The following is a 21879-nucleotide window of genomic DNA, read 5'->3' as shown; positions in this document are numbered from 1 at the left end:
ACATAAAACAACACAGGCGTATGGGAGGTCCTGCTGTTTATAGCCTAGCTGCTGCTGCAAGCAGAATTTCCTCTCAAACCAAAGAGCAGTGGACCAAGTGATGTCCTGCAAACATCCCCGCCAGCTCGCTGGCAAGGCCGCTGGAAAAAACAGCCAAGAGATTTTTCCTGCAGAAAATCCTTTGCTGGTTCTCCATCGAGGCCAATGCATGCTGGGACAATTCTTTGGCCCTTGGTCAGTGCTGTTCTGTGGACATGAACACGGACGCTCATAATCCTGCAGTGAATGAGCTCCGTGCAGATAGAGCCCCACTGACTTCAAGGGGGGATTCCATTAGGACACAGGCGTCCTCTTACTCTGAGCTTGTAGCACTGGGACTGTAGTTGCATACTAGCTATCCAGTCACAGTGACTTCATTTAGGGGAGGCCAAGTCACTTGGGAAGTAACAAGCAAGACAAGGGCATCACAAGCCTGGCTTGGACTCTGACAAAGGGAAGCTTTTGGGGTGAGATTCTCAAAGCCACCTAGGGGATTTGGACGCACAGTTCCCATTCCAATCAAAAGGAAGTGTATCCAATTTGTCTGGGAAGCTTTGAAAATCTCAGATTTTATCTATAAATAAAAATTCACCTAGAAAAAAGCAACCCTGTTGGGAGTGTCTGCTGCTATTTCACTGGGATCAGAGCAAGTCAAATGCAGCCTTTGTCAGTGAAGTCAATGGAGGCTTACCGGGAGGGATTTGGGACCATGACCCTGTCTGATTCAGACTCTGAAGGCAACATGATACATACAGCATTGTGCCTTTTGTTCAAAAAGGCAGGGGCAGACCCTTTCTTTAAGCACCTTGCACACTTTGGAAGCAGGTATAAATAATAGATTTGCTTGGTCTTGTCTTTCAGTTTTCCAGCTTGTCCTTGACACAGCTAGTGAAATTCACTCCACTCACAAAACGCCTGAGTATTACAGGGCTCTATGTAGGTGGCATGCAGGGAGCTGAAAGCCATCCATCCACCCCTAGCCCAGGGGCAGGGAGTGGGGCTGCCACTCAGCCAGCAACAAGTTTAGACTTGAAATTAGATGGAGGAGTGAAGTTTTGGAATGGCCTTGCAAGGGAAGCAGAGGGGCAAAATAACCTAACTGGTTTCAAGACGGAGCTGGCTAAGTGTATAGAGGGGATGGTATGATGAGACTGCCTACATTGGCATCTGCTAGTAACAAATATTTCCAATGGCCAGAGATGGGGCGCTCGATGGGGAGCACTCTTGAGTTACTACAGGGAATTCTTTCCCAGGTGTCTGGCTGGTGGGTCTTCCGCACATGCTCAGAGTCTAGCTGATCGCCATATTTGGGGTCAGGAAGGAATTTCCCTGCAGGTCAGATTGGCAGAGACCATGGGAGGGTTTCACCTTCCTCTGCAGCGTGGGACACAGGTCACTTGCACGTTTAAACTAGGATAAATGGTGGATTCTCTGTAACTTGAAGTTTTTAAATCATGATGTGAGGACTTCAGTAACTCAGCCAGAGGCTAGGGATCTATTACAGGAGTGGGTGGGTGAGGTTCTGTGGCCGGCGATGTGCAAGAGGTCTGACTACATGATCATGATGGTTCTGGCCTCAAAGTCTGAGAGTCGTTATACCAGCCTATGACCTGGAATAGCAGCAACAGCCCCTCTGCACTAGTTGCACGTGGTACAAGATCCATGTGCAATGTTGAATCCGTGGCCTGGCCTCAGACCTCTCTTACCTCCCGTCAGCACTGCCTTCTACATTATGTGGGACAATTTCCACAGTACACACATCCCTTTGCATGGCTGCACAGCCTCCCCACTCCCATCTATATCTATATTCATTCTCAGCTGACATAACTCCGCCATTACTAAAATGTCAGAAAAATCAACAAGAAATTAGCTCTTGGATGAAGACCGGCTCTCACAAGCTGAAGTGATAGTCGTTTGAAAGGGGAAATGCTTAGAAGAGCTGACCCAGACACTCTCTCCACCTTCCACTGAAGGTGCACAGTCCTCATTGTCATGTTTGACTCCTCCATACGCCTGGATTACCAGGTGGCACCAGTTTCTAGAAACACCTGTTTTCACCTCCAGCTTGCAAGGAAACCTCATCCCTTCCTGCCAGACAGAGACCTGGCCACAGGGATCCATGCATTTGTTCTCTCCAGCCTGAATCACGGTAACTCACTGGGCCTGGAGCTGAATGGGAAGACAATGCCCAGGCTCCAGCTGGTTCGGAATGTAACTGCCCAACTTCTCCATGGCTCAAGCCACCGTCAGCACATCAGCCCTCTGCTCAAGTCCCTCCACTGGCTCCAGTCAGCTTCCGAGGCCAGTTTAAGGCTTTGGTCCTAGCTTCCAAAGCAATTAATGGATCAAGCCCCAGAGTTACATTAGAGACCGAATTTCCATCTCTGAACCACCGTCATATCTAAGCTTCTCTGGGATAACCCAGATCATAAAGCCCAGGACGAAGCATGTGAGAGCTAGTGAAAAGTCACTCTCTGTCAAATGGATCTGGCTACAGAACAAGCCTCCAGAGGAGGCCAAGAAATTCCTGACTCTGACCACCTCTAGGAAAAGCTGTGAAACCTTCCTCTTTGAGAAATCGTTTCCACCATAATGACGACAATCTTAACATGGATCCCTCTTTTAACCAATAAACACTAAGCAACCAAAACAAACAAAAAAAGGGGAGGAGGGGAATTAATAAAATCTAAAATAATAAAAAGTCTACCCCCAGAAAAGTGTTTACTCCCAAAAAGGGAGAAGAGCCAGAGATTCTGTACAGTCCACTAAGGGTCTAGCTACTGATTTCATGTGGAAGGCATACAGATACTATGGTGATGGGTGGAAATATAAAACAGATAGATGGTGTGAGCCAACAAGGGACCACGTTACCCTTGCTGGGGTAGCTTTTAGTGAGTTAAGCTCTCCCTCTCAACATCCCCCAGAGAACAGATCTTGTCCAGAGATACTATTGCAAGCCATCTATTATATTTTGTGGCGTTCGCACTAAGCAATAAGGAAGCAAAGACATGTACTATGGTCTAACATTGACACGCCTTGGTGGTGGCTTCGCACAAGACTAAAGAAGGGCGCTGTTAACCAGCACGGTGTGGCTTTATTAAACCAGAATATATAGACTACAGTAATTCACTGTAACAGCTTCTAAAGATCCAGCCTTCACTAGCAAGGAAAATGCTGGAAAGAAGGAAGGAGAACTTTGAGATTTGGTTTCCTAAAGCCAGTCCCACCTCTCGCAGATTCCCCTTCATGCAGCTGGACAAGTATCGGGCTAGCTCTTACAACTTGGGGGTTCACAGGCAAAACCAAGGCCACAAGCTGCTAGACAGGAGAATTGGGCAGTGATGTCAATGAAGCTACAACGAACTGGTGACCACTAGCTGAGGATCTGGCCTAAAGTATCTGATTGGCTCATCCTTAATAAAAAGTCAGACTGGAACATGTTACAAGAAGACATATGATTACTGCCAACAGGTCACACACAGAGATAGTTTTCTTTAAAAAAAAAAAAATTGAAACAGACATATTTTTCCAGTTCAATAAAACTAATGGGCCAAATTCTCTACTGTCATGATACCACGAACTTCTATAGAGCTATGCCTGCAGAGAATTTGGCCCAGCACAATTTCTCATACTCGCACAGCAGTTACCAGTCAGAGCTGCATTGCTAGCAATCCCATAGGGGGAGGCTTTCAAAGACATGTAGGGGATTTAGGAACACAACCTCTATTGACTTTAAATACTTTTGAAAACCTCCCCCTAAGATTTCATGACAGGTTTCAGAGTAGTAGCCGTGTTAGTTTGTATCCGCAAAAAAAACAGGAGTACTTGTAGCACCTTAGAGACTAACTAAGGGCTTGTCTACATCAGAAAGTTGCAGCGCTGGTGAGGGAGTTACAGCGCTGCAACTTAGGAGGTGTACACATCTGCACGGCACCACCAGCGCTGCAACTCCCTGTTTGCAGCGCTGGCCGTACTCCCGTTTTGTCTTGGGTGTAGAGGATCCAGCGCTGGTGATCCAGCGCTGGTAATCAAGTATAGACACTTACCAGCGCTTTTCTTGACCTCCGTGGAATAAGCAGGTATTCCAGCATACCTGAGGAAGCCTCTGGTAATCAAACTGGTCTCCTTCCCCAGCTTGCTCTCGCGTTCCCCGAACCCCGAGCAAGCAGGTCTCCTTCCCTGAGGTTTGCTGGGTGGTTCCGGGAACGCGAGAGCAAACCGCGGCGAAGCTGGTCTCCTTCCCCGGTTTGCTCTCGCGTTCCCCGAACAAGCAGGTCTCCCTTCCCTACGGTTTGCAGGGTGGTTCGGGGAACGCAAGAGCAAACCGCGGCGAAGCTGGTCTCCTTTCCCGGTTTGCTCTCTTGTTCCCCGAACCCCCGAGCAAGCAGGTCTCCTTCCCTGCGGTTTGCAGGGTGGTTCGGGGAACGCGAGAGCAAACCGGGAAAGGAGACCAGCTTCGCCGCGGTTTGCTCTCGCGTTCCCCGAACCACCCTGCAAACCGCAGGGAAGGAGACCTGCTTGCTCGGGGTTCCGGGAACGAGAGAGCAAACCGGGAAAGGAGACCAGCTTCGCCGCGGTTTGCTCTCGCATTCCCCGAACCCCCCTGCAAACCGCAGGGAAGGAGACCTGCTTGCTCGGGTTCTGGGAACGAGAGAGCAAACCGGGAAAGGAGACCAGCTTCGCCGCGGTTTGCTCTCGCGTTCCCCGAACCACCCTGCAAACCGCAGGGAAGGAGACCTGCTTGCTCGGGGGTTCGGGGAACGAGAGAGCAAACCGGGAAAGGAGACCAGCTTCGCCGCGGTTTGCTCTCGCGTTCCCCGAACAAGCAGGTCTCCTTCCCTGCGGTTTGCAGGGTGGTTCGGGGAACGCGAGAGCAAACCGCGGCGAAGCTGGTCTCCTTTCCCGGTTTGCTCTCGCGTTCCCCGAACCCCCCTTGAAGCCGCCCAACAGCGCTGCAGTGTGGCCACATCTAACACCACTTGCAGCGCTGGTTGCTGTAAGTGTGACCACTCTGCAGCGCTGGCCTTATACAGCTGTACTAATACAGCTGTAACAACCAGCGCTGCAAAATTTTAGATGTAGACATGGCCTAATTTATTTGAGCAGAAGCTTTCGTGAGCTACAGCTCACTAGCTCACGAAAGCTTACGCTGAAATAAATTTGTTAGTCTCTAAGGTGCCACAAGTACTCCTGTTCTTTTTGCTAAGATTTCACGTTCACCGAAGAGACAAGCAGACACATGAGTGCAGTGGACACATTCCCACTCTAGAGCAAGCTTATGGTGTCTCAGAATGACAGCTGACAGCTTGTTTGTAACAATAACGCAGGCAGAACAGACTCAGAATTGAAAGAACTACAGCCCAGGCAATGACTCACAGCAGGAAATGCCTTCAGTGTTTATATATAAAATCCCTCTTGTGGCCAGTCTAAGGATAGGCAGGAGGTAAAACACCGACATACATTCTAATCATAGGTTTCAGAGTAGCAGCCGTGTTAGTCTGTATCTGCAAAAAGAACAGGAGTACTTGTGGCACCTTAGAGACTAACAAATTTATTTGAGCATAAGCGTTCGTGGGCTAAAGCCCACTTCATCGGACGCATAGAATGGAACATATAGTGAGGAGATATATATACATACAGAGAACATGAAAAGGTGGAAGTTGCCACACCAACTCTAAGAGGCTAATTAATTAAGATGAGCTATTATCAGCAGGAGAAAAAAAACTTTTGTAGTGATAATCAAGATGGCCCATTTCAGACAGTTGTCAAGGCTGTGTTGGCAGCCCTGCTATTAGCATAGAAGTGTGTGCAAGCTCCCAGAGCTGGTCACCCTCCAGTGCAGTCCCCATGCCTAGGCACTTGTCTGTCAAGCCCAGCGCCTGCCCAGGGGTAAGGCAGGCTCCCAGCTGCTGTTGGGTGCCAGGAGATGGAACACCAGATGTCACAGTTTCAAATTTTAAAGTTTATTAGGAATAATCAATCATCAGTGCTACTAATGGCAGTTGCCACCTTCCCTTTGCCACCAGGGAAGCAATTTAAGAGGCAATAGCAGGAGGGTATGAGGAGGCCGAGAGCATTAGGGTGACCAGATGTCCTGATTTTATAGGGACAGGCCTGATTTTTGGGTCTTTTTCTTATATAGGCTCCTATTACCCCTCCACCCCATGTCCCGATTTTTCATATTTGCTGTCTGGTCACCCTAGAGAGCATCGACAACCATGATGGCAGTTGTACTCCTGCCACAGGCAGCTCCAGGAGCCGCAAGATCTGTGCTCACAGCAGGTAGGACTGATAGATAATGGATGCAGCTCTCTTGACATGCCCATGGAAATCCAGAAAAGACTGACATCTCAGTTACCAATAAGCTGGAGGGAGGGGGAAGTGGGAGTGGGGTACCTGAAAGTTGCCAAGTAAGGTCATTCCAAATGAGGCCAAGCATAACGCAATCAGTCCGCTGACATTCAGCCAGGGGTTTAGTGCTTTTGGCTTCAACTGTATAAAGCGGAGAACGGCAACGACAAGTGCTGAAAAAGGAAACAAAATGCCAGACGCACAGTTATAAACCCACACAGCACAAATCTAGTGGGTGGGATTTCCAAAAGCACTTAATCCTGCTCCTGGTAAAACTCGCATGAGCTGCCATGGGAGCAGAGATAGGCCAGTGCCACGTCCTTTTGAACATTCCACCTTGCATTTACTTGCAGAAGATGCAATAGCACAGTAAGTAACTTGGGTAATTCCTTCTCTTCCCTCCCTGCCCCATTCTTTATTGCTGTCACTTATCGCATCTTGTCTAAAACCTAGACAGAAACTGTACTGGACAAGGACTGTCTCTTTATTATTGGTCTGTAAAGCATTTGACACAGTTTGGACATTATGTACATCACTGTATGAAGTTTTATTCCATTAGCTACATTTGTGATGAGTTCGATTTGATGATACAGCCGCTTTCAGAAGCACACAGCAGGGACCCAATCGAAAGCTTGGATCAGGCCCTCTCCCTTCGCATTGTTTTATAAAACAAACATTTGAAAAGCGTCCTTGCAAATGTAGGGCACACAACAGGGACAGCACAGAAAGCTTCTTCTCACTGCCCTGTCAACTTATCACAATTCTGACCTAGAGGGATCAGCCTCTAGAGGTGAGAGTACAGGTCACTTTGCAGGACTATTCCATCCTCAGCCCATCTACTAAGACTGCCAGCAAGGGGAAAAACAAAGACAGGTAGGTGGGAACCTGTCCACTGGGAACTGGACTAAGTCTTCCATGCTCCTTGCCCATAGCACAAGGCATTTTAGGTAGCTAACGCTGCATTTCATACAGGTTTCAATATCATCAGTGTCATTCTCAGCACACTCCTAACCAGATCAGTACTGGTCAGACCAAGGCAGGGAACTGCCACTTGTAAGCGAGAAGTCAGTTTCCTAATGGGAAAGGAGCTAAGGGAGACATGATAGCTTTAAGAAGTCACAGAATCTCCTTCCTGGACCAGGAATGGTGACGGGCAGCAAGGCACGGGGAAGAAGAATTAACACATCTAGACAAACCCAAATAGGAATTATGGGAGTCTAAGAGACTGAGGTGCCTAAATGTAAATGAAATCTAGTGGGAGTTGGACATAACATTTCCCTTATGTTTCTTTTGAAAATCCACTTTAATGTCCTTCAGCCTCCTGCACATACAACCCTATTGTACAACGACTGCAGGGTTTGACTAGACCTTCTGTTTTAACAGATATCCATCAAGAATGAAATTCACCTCAGCACAAAGGGCCCAGCACCTGCCTTATGGTCCCTATTTTAAGGTGTTATGGGTGCACAAGACCTTGTTCATGCTCTCTGTGCTAAGGTGAATTTCTCTCCTAAGTAGGTTCCATTGATTTAGTTCAGTACATTAAAACACGTTAATTTAGCATTATTTTTTTTTTTAAATAATAGGTCAGATTTTTTTATATAAGACAGATGACAGGAGATAGAGCCCTGCACTTCTAGGTCACAGGTTGAAAACCAAACCACATCAGTAGAGACACAAAATAACCACCACTTGGTGGACAGTCATGTAAAAATGAACTGCTGCTCTCAGTCTAGCTCTCCTGGAGCACTGTCCATTTCACAGGTAGAATTTTGCTAGCAGCCTCTGTAGAGAGACCAAGAATTAAGCAGATATCCAGAATGAGAACTGGGCTACTGAATCTATTATTGAATTCAGTCCAAGCTGGCAAATAGTTCCAGCCACATTTTAAAAAAAATGAAGAATTTGTTGGGGGGGAAATTTTTAGAAAGTGTTGATTTCATTGACCGTAAACATTTTTTTTCAGAGTTTTCATTTTGATGAGAAAAACTAAAAACATTAAGTTAAGGTTCAAAATGAACCAATTTTTCAGTTCAGCCACTGAACCGAAAAATGAATGATTTGTTCACCTCTATTCAGCACAAGCTCCACTCTCACCCCTACATGGTCCCTACAGATCATGCCTGAGACATAGGGGTAGGGCAGTGTTGGGATAATGGCATTGCTGATGTTCATACTGGACTTGGTCCATGCATACAGGATTTGGTCCTAAGCCATTGAAGTCAATGAGAGTTTTGCCATGGACTTAAATGGGATCAGGATCAGGCATAAAATGAGTTTCCAGGGATTTCAGCTCAACGTGTTGCCCAAGCAATACATTTACCAGGTATTATCCTGAAAGTGTTCAATTGTATCTGTTTGACATGATGCAGAGAAAATGTATTCTTAAAGTGGGCTCTAATGAGTGTCAGTCACCCTGGACAAAATGCCAACATCAGCAGCCACCCAGTCAACACAGGGGCCTGACTTTTTCATCTTAATCATTTACACTTTCTGTTTTGTAACTCCAACATAACGTGACAGTCTATTTTGGAGGATGGCATCAGCCATTATATAGGTGCTTAAATTACACAACCTTCATCTTCACAATGCACCCCAAGGCAGTAATATGATTCAATTAACTGCCTTTCTGCGCTGTTGTCTCATTATTGTCAGAATATATGGAAGAGGGAGAATCCTAGCTCATTCACAAGTCATGTGAATGTAAATGTTCAACTATGTTTTGAATCAATCTGTTTAAAAGATAAAGAATCTTAAAATGTTAATTTCAATACACACATTGATCCTGTTCTTAGGATTCTGCCACTGATTGGAAGACAAACTGGGCACTATCCAACTCTGTGGTATAAACTAACAAGATCTACTGGGCCAACATTTTCAAAAGTTACTAGTGATTTTGGGTCCCTCAGTTTTTGGATGACAGTTGAGACATCTTAAAGGTGCCAGATTTTCAAAGATGAGAACTCAGTACTTTCTGAAAATTAGGTTCCTGTAAACACGTCTCAAACTAGGCACCCAAAAATTTGAGTACTCCCAAAATCACTAGTCACTTTTGAAAATTTCAGCAACTGATGTTGTTATCAGTGATTAAGAGTATTCAAAAATAAGGCAGCAAGGGACCAAGAGAAAAACAGCAACGTTCTCAACAACAAAAAGTGTTCCTTCTCCATATTAAAATGGAGAGACGAACATTGATGGTATCCTTTGCTGAGCACTGATGTTAATTTTTTTTGCATGTACCAGATGGTACCACCCCAGATGAAAGATCAAAGCACCACTGAATCTTGTAGTGTCTCTGAGCTAAAACTAGTAAATCTCAATCTCATTAATTATTCCTTAGAATCATGGGAGAGAGTAGGGAGGGGAGATATAGATGATAAAGGATTAGCAGAAAGAGCTAGATATGATCTGAAAGAGGGAAAATATTTTGGTAATTAACTAGCTTCAAAACTAAGTAGAGCTTGTCAGGAATTTTCTTCTTAATCTTTTTTCAATAGAAAATACTGATTCATCCAAACCAAAACAGTTTGCCGGAAAGGCTTGGTTTTGATGATTTTTCAATGAAAAATAAAACCAAAAAAAGTTTTCAAAAATTGTTGAAATATTTTATCTGCAAAATTTTAAATTAAAAATTCCAGTTTTGTTTTAACTTTTCACTTTGAAATGTAAGAATTATATTTGTAGTAAAAATTAAAAAATAGTTGAAATCACAATGAAATTATGGAAACAAAATAGTTTCAATTGACCCAAACCAAGATTTTGATTTTTCATCCCAATTCAGGGCAGAATTTCCCACCCTCAATATCTCTGAAGTACTTACAGCATGAGAAAAACATTTCCTGCCCACCTCTAGAACCAAACAGCTGCATAACTGTCATGTGGAATGCTCAGACAGGGCTATAAAGAAGGCTGGAAAATATAACTCATTTTGTTGATCAAAGTGTTGAGCACCCAGCCTCTGAAAATCAGGCCCCTTTGAGATATCTCAAATAGAACACCCAAAAAGTTGCCCACAATCACTAGTCACTGTAGAAAATCTAAGCCCTATATGTACTATTCCAGCCAATTCTGTCAGTCTGTAATGACATTACTACAGATACTGCTGGATTTGTCCCAGATTTGTCCCTCATTGAAGTCAACAGCAAAATTCTCAGGACTGGACTCCATGAATGTATTGAAATTAGTATCCCAAGATCCTCCATATTTTACTCAGGCAGATTAAAAAAAATTGAACATTACATTAATTTCCCTTCAAGAATGAACGAGGGGCCCTCCTACCCTAAAATTCTGGCAATAATGGTGAAATAGGACATGAAAGGCAGTATATTTTAAGGGGAATATTACTGCATGGTCGGGGAGGTGTTGAAGGGAACAAGGCTGAAGGCTAGGTAACCTGAGCACCAGAACGGTGGCTGAAGTGGACATCTGACATAGCCTGACAAAGGCAATATGTTTCAGGGGGAATATTTTGCTGCTAATGTTGTGTAGCTTTTTATCCCTGCATCCATCTCTGAAGTGATCAGTAACAGAGCTGGTCAACATTTTTAACTGAAAAAACAGCCTTTTCAAAGAATGAAAATTTTCATGAAAAATTGTATGACATTTAAAAATTGGTAACTTCTACTGAAATGCTTTCCAAAATGTTTTACTTACTAAAACCAGCAAAGGGGGGAGGAGGTTGTAAATTAAAAATTACAATAATTTATTTTGAAAAAAATAAAAACTGGGTCCATTTTGACCTCTTTAAAATAAAAGCAGTTTTTACCTTCCCCTGAGATTGAGTGATCCCTTTAACACATGTGGTACTGCTGTAGTGCTAATGGGAGTTAGGCAGGAAAACAAGAAGAGTGCACTACTGTGTCTACAAAAGGTCAACAACCTCAGCACCAAAGCAACATTTAAACACTGTGCCTCCCTGAACTTTCACTTTCAGTGTGGTTAAGGTCAATAATGGTACAAGCTGGAAGTAGCCCCCATAAGCATCCAATGTAACAGACATTCAGCCTGCTCAAACGAGCTCTGCTTTATCCCGATAGGGTAATGCCCATAGACATCATAATAAATGTGTTGTTGTTGGTGGTTTCCAGCCTTGGGCTTCCATAGCTATAGTTTTCATTGCAATACTGGGAGAGGGTCAAAGAGAAAATGCTGAAGACATGTAGTAGGTTTCAGCCTCAACACCTTGTTCGTTTGATCCTTCATCACAACTGCATAAATAACTTTCACTCATTCTCATACACATAAGATCAGATCATGAAATCGACTGCACGCAGGCAGACTTCTGCACCCACATAGAAGCCCATAGATTTCAATGGGGCTTTGTGTGGGTGCAAAGTCTACAGGTCTGATTGTAGGAGTGGAGCTTTAAATTTCAGTAGCTTAACAGGGAGATGTGTATTACTCATGTCAAACACTGGAATCTGACAAGAAGTTTCCTACATACATATTGTTATATTTGGTTTTGAGGGCAGAGACGGCGATTGCGTGTATAGAATTGTATTTAGCCTTCTCTGTAAGTGTCAGGCACATACACATGTTATGACCAAGGACCACAGATAATGTAAACTTGTGCAGTTCCGTCAAGTCAGTGGAGGAAGATTGATTTATACTAGCTGAGGTTCTGGTCCAATATATATCCATAAATATCAGTGTGTCTAGATACTGATATTCCCCTTTTCAAAATCTACTCTCAACTTTCACTCCATCTTAATACACATATCAGTAATTCAGGGTACAGTACATTAGTAATAATAATACTTTGCTGTTATATAGCACTTTTCATCAGTAGATCTCTTAATAAACGAGGTGAGTATCATTACTGAGGCACAAGGAGGTGAAGTGACTTGCCCAAGGACACACAGCAGGCTCATGTAGAGCTCGATGTTGCAATTTACCCGCAAGCTTTAACTCTGCCTTGGAATGATACTATGAAATAACCATATGAAGATGATGAAGGCATTATAGTGTTTGTGGTTAAACTTATTTTTACAGTCAATAGATTCCCCCTATCACTATCTTTATATCATCACTCCAGGGCAAAGTTAAGTCTGTTTGGATGCCCTAACTATACCTTTCCATCCTTAACATCATTTAAGTGTCACCTGAACTCTGAATTTCCTGGGTTTGGGGGAAAATATGCTGTACTTTTTATATTTAATAAAATGGTTCCCCGCTTTAAGTGTAAAACTCAGCTCAGCCTCGACTACGGAACTCTGAGTGGTGCTTCTATAATATACACAGCCACACTGGCAAAGACAGACTCAGTAACAACAATGGAGCACTAACTCAGCATTATCATTTGCCTATGTAGCTTCAGGAGAAAATACTTGAGGTATCTCAGGTATAATAAGTTTTATTTACAAAAACAATGAAACATTTTTTTCAAGCATTATAACCAAAGTGTTCCTCCCAACTATGTTAGTTTGAAGCTTCGCCCTATCAGAAGCAACCTGTGAACGTCCATATTTTCACTAATGGAATTTTTAAAAAAACCACCTCAGAAATAACATTTTGTCAAATGTGATGACCAATTACACAATGTTTCCATGCAGGATTTTATAGCAACAATAAACCAAAAATACCATTCCATGCACCGAAAACACAGTCATACGAACTTAAGGCTAAGGTGTGATGATAAAAGAAGAGAATAAAATGGAAAGTATGAAGGTCAAACATATCCAGCTTTGTTCTGTCCTTTTACAAACAGTTACAAAATAATACTAGCAGCACCTCTTTAAAAGGTTTCAAATAATCAGCTTTGACAGCAACATCTACTGGATTTTACTCATGTTCCAATGACTCGTTAAAGTGAATTAAGAGAGAGGAAAAAAAAAAATTCCCCATGCGGTTCCTACCTAGAAATGCTGCCATGTTCATGACTTGGCTAAATACACAGCTTGCAGGGGGTGCATCACCTGCAATACTTCAAAAATATAAAGTGTATCATTGTAACTCTACTAAGACAGCTACAGAGAGAAAGAAAGAACGAACATCCATTGATCAGAATTATATGTGGGGAATGGGAGTTGGGGAGGAGATCCAGTTACCTTATGTAAGGGGGACTTTTGGAACCAGGTTTCCTAAGTGACATAAAAACACAGGAGCCAGCATTAAAGATTTTGCTGTTTTGTGTCTCTAATAATATTTGTTAGAAGTTAGAAGTTACTGATTTAAAACAAAACAAAAACCACCACCACCACCACCACGATCACCTCTTACCGATCTGGCACGTTTAATGGAATAATTTTGTTATCTTCCACAGCTATAAAATATCTGTCAAAAGAGGAAAGAAGCAGTTTAGAAAACACAAACAATGCCAATATAAGACCAAGACAACCATGTTTTTTAATTTATAAATTCATGTGGGGCCCAATTCAGGAAAGCACTTTGAAGTGTCTAATATCCATTCATATTCAAGAAAGCATTCAAACATGGGCTTAATTTTAAGTATGTGCTAAAATTGCATTGAAATCAGTCATACTTGTTTAGCTTTAAGCATGTGCTGAAGGGCTTTTATAGATTTGGGCCTTGATTAGTAATGATAATCAAAGCCCCTTGTTTTCCTGAAAACAATTCTTTTCTACCACAGACCACAACACTATTTGCTACCAGCTGATTCTACTGATATCAATGCTCAAGCTATTGTATAAAGGAAAATATGGCTGTCCAGGCTTCTGCAGGAGAGAGCCATCAATGGGAGAAAGCATGGAAGCAATCTAAAGGACACTTTTGGAGATAGGTTTTGTACCTTTTGGTCACATAGATCATATGATGTAATTGAAATGCAAACAGGCAGTGCCATTGTGGGTCCTGTGACCAGATAACTAAGGTTTCCGTCCATCTAATAATAGGATAATTGCCATTTATCCTTATTTTATTTCTATAGTGTCAATGGCTTGTAATTTAAAGATTACCTTAAGGCAAGAGTTCTAATAATGACCACCTGCCCTACTGAATGATATCCCCCTCAATGTATACTGTATCCTGTATAAGCCACTTTCCACCTTTCAAAGTAGCTCTTCTCTCTTTTTTTACATCCAGGGTGAAATCCTGGCCCCACTGAAGTTAATGGGAGTTGTCACTGACTTCAATGGAGAGAGAATTCTACCTCAGCATGCTGCAGTAATACAAGTGTGAGATGTAGGAGAGCTGATAAGAGACGAGCCCTTATTTTCTGACTCCAATCATCTGACATGGGGCAGGATTAAAAAGGTTAATTCCCTGTCACGTGACAGAGGTCAGGATCCAGCGGTTACTGTTACAACTGTGACCACAACGTACATACTCGTCAGTCAGGCTATCATTAACGCATGGTTCCCGGACAGTGGCCAACAGTGAATTCCTGTAGGTCTGTGGAGAGCTGGTCGCTTCTCCTCATTTCCAGCTGCTAAATCATATTTTTTAAAAGAAGTTAAGGTACATAATGACTGGCTTAATATTATTTTATAGTTATGCATGAGATGGCCCACGCACATGTACAGGTGATTTTGGAGCCATAAAATGCCCCTTTACTTCCCTGGGTACATCCCCTGCATTGCAGGCCACACTGCGTGAGAGGAGAGAAGCCTCTCTGGGCTGCTGCTCCCAGTCCCACACAATGAGTGAGGAGTGGATGGGCCAGGGTAGGGGGCGGGTGGCAACTTGCCAACACAAAGGAAGAAGGAAGTCGTGCCAGGAAAAGGAGCAAGAGTGAAGCAGGGACCAAAACATGTCTGCTAATCATGAGTCGGTCACTGCTCTGCTCCTGGGCAACGCAGCTCCATGCTGCCCCTTGCTGGAAGCAGATTACCCGCTGCCAATCCAGCCTGATGAAAGCAGTTGCTGGAGTTGCCTCAGTGAGCACGGAGAGGTCAGCTAGCAACTCTCTCTATTCAGATGTGGTCCGTTCTATTGCAACATTTGGGAATGTCTGATTTACCTCAGTCCCCTCACACACACACCCCAAAACCCAAGTGGAAGATCACTTACACTATCCACAGCCCAGCGGAAGTGAACAGCGTGAACACAAGTGGTAAAAACATCCACACGCTGCATTTCTTCCCATCCATGCCTGCTAGAAACAAAGACAATAAAGTGTAATGCAAAAGACAACAGGGGTAAGAGCTACTGGAGACATCACATCCTTTCCCCCTTCAATACGTAAAACAAGTCTGACTAGGGTATGTGAAACTGAGAACCTGGTAATGCAGAATGATCACTGTTGCTCCTGGCTCATGCAGAGTGATCCTGGTACTCCCAGAGAAACTCCCCTGCAATTCAGGGAGAGCACTCATGCAGTAAGGTACTATTCAATGCATGGAAGGGTCACAGAATCCAGCCCTGATGACCGTCAGCCCAAGAATGAAAAGCAGTCTCTAATCCTTGTTAAAACATTAGTTACATTTCCCCAGGCCCCAATGGGATAGGTATTATTTTCATTTTGCAAAAAGGAGAAACTGAGGCACAGAAAAATCACATTGGGGGAAGATTTTCAAATAGGAATTTAGTAGCAGGCATTTTTTTAAAGCCTTTCCCTGAGTGATCAACCCAAGAACACACAGCTAGGAATAGAGCCTGTAGCGGGGCGGACTGCCCAACTCCCTGGGAGGATGGGCTGTGGCAGGCCAGGGAGCCTGCGCAGCCCGAGAGCCAATCAGAAAAGGGCTTATGGGGAGTCAATCAGGGCCCAGATTGGAGGGAACCAATTAGGGCCAGGCTCACCCATATATAAAGGCTGCCCAGAACAGGAGCAGGCAGTCTATCCCAGGCCTTTCACAGGGGAAGGTCAGTCTCCAAGGGAGAAGACTAGCATCGTGGACAGCGCAGTGCTGGGCAGGCTCAGGGAAGCTAGAAGGCTCTAGCCCATAGCTGCCAGGCTGCAGGCCCTGAAGGGAAGGGCCTAGCGGGTGCAAGGGACCGTAGGGGAAGCGTCCCAGGGAAACAGACAGAGGAGGGGAAAGAGAGAGGACAGCAAGGCTGACGCCAGAGGCTCCCTGGGTCCCCCCCCACCTCCTTGCAGTACATCCAGCCATTGGCCGTGGGGAGCGGCCATTATAGACTATGCCCGATCCCTGACAAGAGGGATTAGACATTGGGGTATATGGTTGCACATGGTGGCTGGAGTGGAGGACTGCTGATCACCGATCCCTGGAAGGGGGTCCAGATAGACTAAGGAACACTGCCGGAGGGCGGTAGCCTCGAAGAGGACGCTGCCGAGCAGGGAGCAACGCGGGTCCAGCAACAGCAGCGGAGAGCAGAGGGCAGAACAACGGACGGGACACCACCAGGAGGGGGCGCTCCACTGGAATCGAGCTAATTCCCAGAGTCACCAGCAGGAGGTGCCGTGGGTAGTGAGTCCCAACCTGTCTACACGTGGTGGAGAATACGGGCACGAGCGGTCCGTCCCTGATACAAGGGGCATGAGCGAGCCCTAGGCAGATTGTGGCAGATTGAGAGACTGAGAGACAGAGATGGTGGAGAAACGAGACTTGTACTGGAGGGCCTGGGTGGCTCGGCTTGCCGAGCAGCAGAGTGATGTGCTCTGGCTGCTGCGGGGGTGGGCACCCAGACCATATAAGAGACCAGGCGCCCAGGGCAGGAGGCCAGGGCCTGGCTCTAAGAAATGTTACGCCTGTGGGCGAAAGGGCCACTTCAGGAGGGAGTGTCCCCACTGGGAGAGGGCAGAGAGGCCCCACCCAGACAAGGCTCCCCCTGTGAAGATAACAGGGGGGCCCCCAGCTTGTTGGGTCTGTGAGGAGCAGGGACACGTAAGGAGAGAGTGCCCCTACAGGGATCCCAGGGCCTGGGCCAGCCCAGAAGCAAGGGCTAGGGCCTACACAAGCAGGACTAGGGCCATGGCGGGGGGAAGGCACCGAGGGTGCTTCCATTGCCACACCAAGGGCCACATACAGAGGCATTGCCCCCTGAGGCAGAGAGGGGGAGTGTCAGAAGCTAAGGCTCGGTCTGGGACTAGCCGCCAGGAAGGGGTAGTGCAGGCTGAAGCCCCCAGAGAGAAGCGGGCTGGGGTAGAGAGGCCCCACCTTAACAAGGGAATCCACACAAGGGCCAAGAGGGCTGAGGTGGGAACCCAAATAGATATGGGAACCCCTGTAGGACCAGAGAGGTCTACGGTGGGGACCCAAACAACTGAGGAAGAAGTGGGCAGGCTGCTCCAAACACTAGAGAGCCTGCAGCAAGAGAGAGATTCCCTGCGGGCACAGTTGCGAGGAGCACTGGGGCGCTAGGGAATTTCGGGTCCCCCCCCCCGGTAGATTCGTAAGGGGGAGGGTGTGTAGTGGGGTGGACTGCCCCACTCCCTGGGAGGATGGGCTGTGGCAGGCCAGGGAGCCTGCGCAGCCCAGGAGCCAATCAGAAAAGGGCTTATGGGGAGCCAATCAGGGCCCAGATTGGATGGAACCAATTAGGGCCAGGCTCACCATATATAAAGGCTGCCCGGAGCAGGCAGTCTCTCCCAGGCCTTTGACAGGGGAAGGTCAGTCTCCAAGGGAGGAGACTAGCACCACGGACAGTGCAGGGCAGGCTCAGGGAGGCTAGGAGGCTCTAGCCCATAGCCGCCAGGCTGCAAGCCCTGAAGGGAAGGGCCTAGTGGGTGCAAGGGGCCGTAGGGGAAGCGTCCCAGGGGAACAGACAGAGGAGGGGAAAGAAAGAGGACAGCGAGGCTGACGCCAAAGGCTCCCTGGGCCAGGACCCAGAGTAGAGGGCGGGCCTGGGTTCCCCCCTTCCTCCTTGCAGTACATCCAGCCATTGGCCATAGGGAGTGGCCATTATAGACTACGCCCGATCCCTGACAAGAGGGATTAGACATTGGGGTATATGGTTGCACATGGTGGCTGGAGTGGAGGACTGTTGATCACTGATCCCCGAAAGGGGGTCCAGATGGACTAAGGGACACTGCTGGAGGGCAGTAGCCTCGAAGAGGACGCCACCGAGCAGGGAGCAATGCGGGTCCAGCGACAGCAGCGGAGAGCAGAGGGCAGAACAACGGATGGGAAACCACCAGGAGGGGGCGCTCCACTGGAATCGAGCTAATTCCCAGAGTCACCAGCAGGAGGCACCACGGGTGGTGAGTCCCTACCCGTTTACAGAGCCCAACAGTCCTAGCTCCCAGTTCTCTGCACTAACCAGCAGGACACACACTCCCTTAAAAATGGCAACCTAGCTTCCCATCAAAACATGCTTGTTACTAAAACCTACATGTGCTTTCTTAGTGATGCCCACAGCTCAAATAAAGGTTGCCAAGCCAGAAAACTTCCCCCAAATAATTCCTGGTGAGTGAGTGCTCTTTCTCCCCACTTCCCTAGTTCTCATCCTCAGCTCACACACTGTGCACAGCAACAAACTAATCTGAGCACTCAGCTGAATTCAAAGGTTCTGCATTCAAATGCTGCCATCCTGAATGTCGATGAGACTAGGAATTGTTACAAAACTGAATTCTTGACATTTAGGTTTAAAGAAGCTATATGTGGGTGCACAGATTTTTGATAAATTAAAACAGGCAGAACAGCTCAATTCCATAGGGAAACACTATCCAGAGGAAAACATGCAAGATGAAGACTTGAAATAACAGGACAGGAATGGGGGCTTGCTATTGCTACAATGTATGTCATTTAGAAATGCTAATATATGTCACAAAGCTCTTGAAATATGTACATCCTCATTCTGTGTATGTGTGCGCGTAGTTGTCTATTACATGCACATTTCCTTCAAGCTTGAATAAAGATTAAGAGATACAAATTGGAAAAAACAAGGCTAAAACATCAACTTTCCTTTCAGTACGATACCAGCACCTCTTTCACTCCCTCCTGTCTTCCCACTATTCACTCACTACCAGTTGTTGAGTTGATATTTCTTTGGGAGACTGAGGATCACCCAGTATCTCAGTGATGATCTGAGGCAGGTTTTAGGATCACTGATTTATTGGCTGAGTTTGCCATCAGCTTGATGGCATTTCTTTGTCTGTCATGTGATAGGATTTGACATTCAAAAGTTATCAATTCCAAAATCTCAGAGAATGTCATATGCATCAATGGCCAGAACCATCTTGATTTCGGGGGAAAGCAGAAAACCAGAAGGGGGAAAATTGGGGACACATGGAGCCCCTGCCATCTGATTAGCCGAGGCACAGCTTCAAGAGATGTTTGATCGATTGACAACTAGTTGATGGCACCTATTAATGCCTCCCAGCATAACAATACCCCATCTCATCTCTACTCATCCTCCCAATAGAGTTTACTGTGTTGACATCCTGAATGACTTATCTCCCAGACTAACAGTGGGGAGGGGAAGGGGAGTGTACACACAGCCTTGGGCATGGCAGAGAGAATGGGGGACCCTCGAATGGGGGTCAAAGATGCTGGTGCAGGGAAGGTAAGAATGGGGGCACACAGAGCCCCTGCCATATGGGGGAGACTAGAGGACCTGGGAATTGGGGGCATACAGAACCCTTGGCAGGGAGACTCTGAACAGAAGAGGATGGGAAGGTGGCATACAGGCTGCTTGCGAGAGGGATGGGAGGAAGGCAAAGAGTCCCTGGTGCATGCCATTATCTCAGCCTACCTAAGCTATGAAGTATGCAACCACCTCAGTTAGGGCTAGATTGTAATATTACAGTCTGTTTTGACTAAGGGGCAATGTGTAGCCACACCGCTCCACAACTAGCCTCAGGAGACGTTACATGATTCCTTCCTGGGTTCCCTTTGCTCCAGGGAGGAAATAACCCATAATCCTACCAAGTTACTTCCTCCTCAGCTGTGTCATGCGGGAGGCTGCTCTCCCTGTTGCACTGTGACCTGCAATGCAGGTAGCCTACAAAGTCAGTAAGGGGACTGCTTGCATCCCAAGACCCCCGTCACAGTCCTGCCCATAGCTGATGACAGGCAGTAATGAAGTAAAGACAGCACTAATGCTGCTGCTGTGATATAGCCTGGCTCCATTCTCCGCAGCTGGCTTCTGTTCTGTTGTGTGTGAGGCAGAGACTGGGGGAGTCCATGGGAAAGGAGGCATTGCACTGTAAGATGCATGGCAGCTTCGCACTCTCTGCTGAACCTCAGCCCCCAAATGCTCTGCTCTGCCCTACGGGTATCCAGGCCTTGGCTCCTATCTCTCACTCCCCAACCCAGCAGAAGCTGGGATCAACCAGCCTCTGAGGAATAGGGTGAATGTTTCACATAACTCTGCCCTACTTCTCCCCAGCCCCAGATGGTTAAGGAGTGGACAGTGTGGACAGATGACTGGACAGAATATGACAGTCCTCCACGGGCAAAAGGATAGGGATTGCATCATCACTCCTCAAGGCTGGAGGTGGATAGCAGGCAGTATCAGGCCTGACTAGGACACAGAGGACCCATAAAGGTAGAAAACAAAATGAGAACACCCATAGATTCTTTGGGCCTATCTGTACCATGAAACTAACTATGTTTATGCATAGTTGGGTGATCAACATGTTATAACAGGGTTTGGTGCTGTCTGCATGGATGACACCAAACTGCCCTGTAACAACAAAGTTAAAAAACAAACAAACCAGGCTTTAGCCCAGGGCTAGATGGTCTTTCACACATTGTGACCACACAGTGTTATAGCCATCCACACAGGCAGCACTGAACCATGTTACAACATGGTTAGTCCCCAAGGACATTACACATCAGTATTTAAAGGCAATCAATCAGTTTCATAGCATACCCAAGCCCCTTGCACACCAAGCAGAGAGAGGTGTTATTTTGGACTACACTGGAACTGGAAGTAATGTGACGCAGTTAAGAAAAGGAAACTTCTGTGTGACATATCACAAAAATCTTGCTGCTAGAGAGATCTACTAGGGAGTTGAGGAGAGTCCCTAAGGAAGCAGTGGAAACCCCAGTCTCAGGAAACACAAAACTATCTGAACAAAGCATTAGTAAGTGTATAGTAGGGAAATGTACGGGAGGATGGACTAGACATAGGTCTTTTCCATCTGTAATTTTTATTGCTGCATTTCCACAAACACCACATGAAGAATTCTATAGTGCAGTTCTAGCTCGCAGCCTCTGCTGCAGCAAGCTGCAGATCTGTCTGGGACACAGTTCTCTCATTTTTTCCCCCTGCAGCCCACAAGAAAAAGGCGACATCCAGGAGCATTAGTGGAAGCTGTCACTCCAGTATCTAGACACCCTCACTCGTACTGACAAGAGTCAGTCCCACTGTGCTGCTGGCTCACCCACAACAAAACTCTGTCCATGCCAGTGTTTGATGCATCAGTGTGTACCAAAGGCTGGCTCAATGCTACGAGACCATGGTAACAGATTTCCTCACTCCCTTCCTCGCGTTAAGCGAGCAGGTGGCCATGTGCCATGTCCTACCCACACACCCATCATTGCCAAGTCTCCTGTAACTACTGCTTACATTTCTTTACTCTGTTGGTTCCAAGCATTCCTTGTAACTAAGCCATGAGAATATAACTCTTGTATGACAGGGGACGCCAGCGTTTTCTCATGTGTTTTCCTCTCTGAAACAATA

The 21879-nt window shown here is 46.1% G+C and overlaps 1 protein-coding gene across 7 annotated transcripts in view; it reads right to left on the bottom strand.

Annotated features, from left to right (window-relative positions):
- TMEM150C (transmembrane protein 150C) overlaps window positions 1-21879 on the bottom strand; it is a 42204-nt gene that overhangs the window by 6116 nt on the left and 14209 nt on the right. For 5 of the 7 annotated variants that reach the window (XM_030565049.1, XM_030565051.1, XM_030565044.1 and 2 more), the window contains 5 exons: window positions 15358-15442; window positions 13609-13662; window positions 13437-13469; window positions 13245-13312; window positions 6436-6563 (listed from right to left, as the gene is read on the bottom strand). In XM_030565049.1, coding sequence (XP_030420909.1) covers window positions 6436-6563; window positions 13245-13312; window positions 13437-13469; window positions 13609-13662; window positions 15358-15437 — 363 coding nt within the window. In that variant the 5' untranslated portion in view covers window positions 15438-15442. The remainder of the gene's footprint in view (window positions 1-6435; window positions 6564-13244; window positions 13313-13436; window positions 13470-13608; window positions 13663-15357; window positions 15443-21879) is intronic. The other 2 variants (XM_030565046.1, XM_030565050.1) reach the window with 1 other exon arrangement.

This window comes from Gopherus evgoodei, chromosome 5, assembly GCF_007399415.2.
Source record: "Gopherus evgoodei ecotype Sinaloan lineage chromosome 5, rGopEvg1_v1.p, whole genome shotgun sequence".
In the NCBI taxonomy this organism is placed as follows: Eukaryota; Metazoa; Chordata; order Testudines; family Testudinidae; genus Gopherus; species Gopherus evgoodei.
This window is presented reverse-complemented; position numbering and strand designations above follow the sequence as displayed.